This window comes from Penaeus monodon, chromosome 15, assembly GCF_015228065.2.
Source record: "Penaeus monodon isolate SGIC_2016 chromosome 15, NSTDA_Pmon_1, whole genome shotgun sequence".
NCBI classification, from domain to species: domain Eukaryota; kingdom Metazoa; phylum Arthropoda; class Malacostraca; order Decapoda; family Penaeidae; genus Penaeus; species Penaeus monodon.
In genome coordinates, this window is record NC_051400.1 from 31368294 (window position 1) to 31371151 (window position 2858).

At 31.4% G+C, this 2858-nt stretch overlaps 1 protein-coding gene across 1 annotated transcript in view; it reads right to left on the reverse strand.

The window, feature by feature from the left end:
- Window positions 1–2858, reverse strand: part of LOC119581938 — a gene marked incomplete at its 5' end in the record, with an annotated part of 5058 nt that overhangs the window by 709 nt on the left and 1491 nt on the right. Inside the window, 2 exon segments of the mRNA XM_037930110.1 lie at window positions 1–2498; window positions 2700–2823. Coding sequence (XP_037786038.1) covers window positions 2468–2498; window positions 2700–2823 — 155 coding nt within the window.

Genomic DNA, 2858 nt, shown 5'->3' on the forward strand with positions numbered 1-2858 from the left:
TTGTCAATAACAGCCTGAAGTGACCGCCCAACCTCATCCAAACTATACTATTTTCAGAGGCATTATCAAGTAAACACAATCCTCATATAAACACTAAGAATCCATCTCATACATTATGAACAATAAAAAATAATGAAAAGTAACGACACATCAGGCTGCCATTAAATGCCATTAAAAGGAACAGGCACATCACATATCAGGATTGTCAACAACACAGAGCAGCATATCACACAAATATTGCCTATAATATGAAATAAATAAGTACAGTCCAGTACCACAGCCATGTTAGTTATACTACTGGATTAATATCTTTTTTTTTTTTAATACCCGCAAAGGAATTTTGCACTTTATCTCATTTTTTTCTTTTAAATACAGCATCAAAAGCAGTATTTTGTTTTAAGATTATGACTAATATAATAAACCTCATATTTACCTTCAGTAATCCCTTCTGCAATTATCAATGCAATTCATATGACAATCACACAGGCAAGATAACTGAAAATAGTATATTTTAAAGTTATATATATATATTCATTTATTTCCATATGCTCTAATATTATCTAAATATGTGTATTCACTTACTCTAATATTCTTTATCCCTTATTAACAAAGATGTTAAATATATGCACATCATAAAAAGAAAAGACATAAATCTTCCCCTTCCACCAGTGATTTTTGAAATGCAACTAGATATGATCCCACTCCAAGCAGGGGTCCCTATGTCAGACGGAAGAACAACAGCGCAGAGGCTATGAAGGCAGGTGAACGGGAGCCCATTTCGACTAATCCTTGTCTTCCTTTTTGTTGCTCCCAGACAGATACATCTAAATCAGATGCTTTTAATTTTAGAAATAAAAAAGAGAAGAGTAGACCCCAAAACAAAAAGGGGGTGAGGGGGGGAAAAAGAGGGGAGGGGGGTTAAGGAATCTACAAATTATATGTACTTTTCTATGAAAAAAAAAAAAAGTGTAAAAGTACACACATGAATATTTGCAACATAATCTTTCAGTAATAATTTTAGGATCAAAATTTCAGTCAAACATCTAAAAAATTAAATACCGAAAAAGAATGAAAAAGACAGCTTTTGTCAGTGTGTCTGTTTATAATACCTCAAAGCACAAACTTCTTTTGCCTACATTTTTGTGCTTGTATTTACGGATCATTCCCAACTCACTAGGTCTAATGGCTGAATCTGCAGTCAATATATTTGTCTAGTTTGTGACGATGTCACTTTTCATTTTGAAAAATAAGTGATTTGGGTTCATGGATTATAAAACAAGAAATTCTTACTTTATATAAAACTATGAAGCAGTGCTGTCAAAACCAACATCTAGTAACCCAAAAGAAGAAGCACACAAAGGTCATGACATTTACGAATATCAAATAGTCCAACAAAGTGGAGGCATATATCATAAGCTTAAATAAATGTTAATGCTGCCAGTTTCTAGTGACAAACACTGACTCATTATATATAAAAAAAAAAAGTTAAATATTAATAAACATCTAAAAATAATTGATTAATACTGTGGAAATAACCAAACTTTTCCCTTAAATTTCAAATGCTAATATATGTTTTTTTTTTCCTTTTTTTAATGTAACCTACCACAATTTACCTACACCCTTAAACATCTGCAATTGGGCACTTCAGAGAAATGTTATGGTACTCAAAAATAAATGGTAATAACAAAATAATAATGAATAGGCAAACATCAGTGATCTGTAATAAGATAATCAACCGAGGTTGATTAAAATATGTCACAGTTAGTGTGACATATGATCATAATTCCATTATAAAAAAAATCCAAATCTTGAAACAAGAAACTAATAAAATACTTGTCAGGGGGGAGGGGGATTCACTATTCCACTTACAAGTAATTGAGCCTCATCTGTAACACATGCATCTCTCCTGTTTTACTGGCATTATAAGTGCAGCAGAAATACAGAGTAATATATGTATATACTTTTCTACTCATCATAATATTTTTCTATTCTTTCTTGTTTGGTAATAACTGAGTTGCTCTTGTATTATTAAATTAGGTTACACATTGGACAGCTCTGTTTTTTGCCATTTCTTGTAGAGAATACTATCAGACAGGGTTATTAATTATATCACTGCATCAAAATCACAACTCAAAATATTCATATGTACAACTCATCCCTTTATTAAACTTAGTTTATATTACTTAATAACCTTTACTTAGATGGTGGATTATGCTCCAATAAATTTGATATTTCTATAATACACGGGATAAGCAGAATATATCTAATAATACTATTACATAATTTTCACAAAAAAGTATTCTTATTATTCCTTTACAACCTCTTAGCAGCATCTTGGAAGTATGTATATATATATAAAAAAAAAATCCTTTGTTACTATAGATGATGCTTGCATTACCCACAACTAATATCACTTGAAGAACCTCTCATGAAAGCCATGACATGTAAAGTTTTACAGCCTTCTCTCTCAACTTGGGGTGACTGGCTTCACAAACGGTCTGTGAATGGAAAAGACAGTCATTTATGTATATAGTAAGTAAAATAATATTTCATTCCCCACACTTTTATAAAATTTTCTGAACTTGGAAGTCCCAAAGATTATGGTTAATGAATATATGAATACACAAATGAGACTAAGTATGCTTATTACTCTGGACCCATCTACAGAAAAAATTAAGCATTCAAAGCTCATAGCTTACATGATGGTTGACAGATCCTTTGATTCGGCCAAGAGTTTGAAAGAATCACCAAACACCTTTTTCACTCTTTCAAATACTTCCTCATCATAAACAGATCTTGCTGTGTTGGTCAGATCAAAAGGTTCTGTTGGATATGAAGGGAAATTAGTAAAAAAAAAA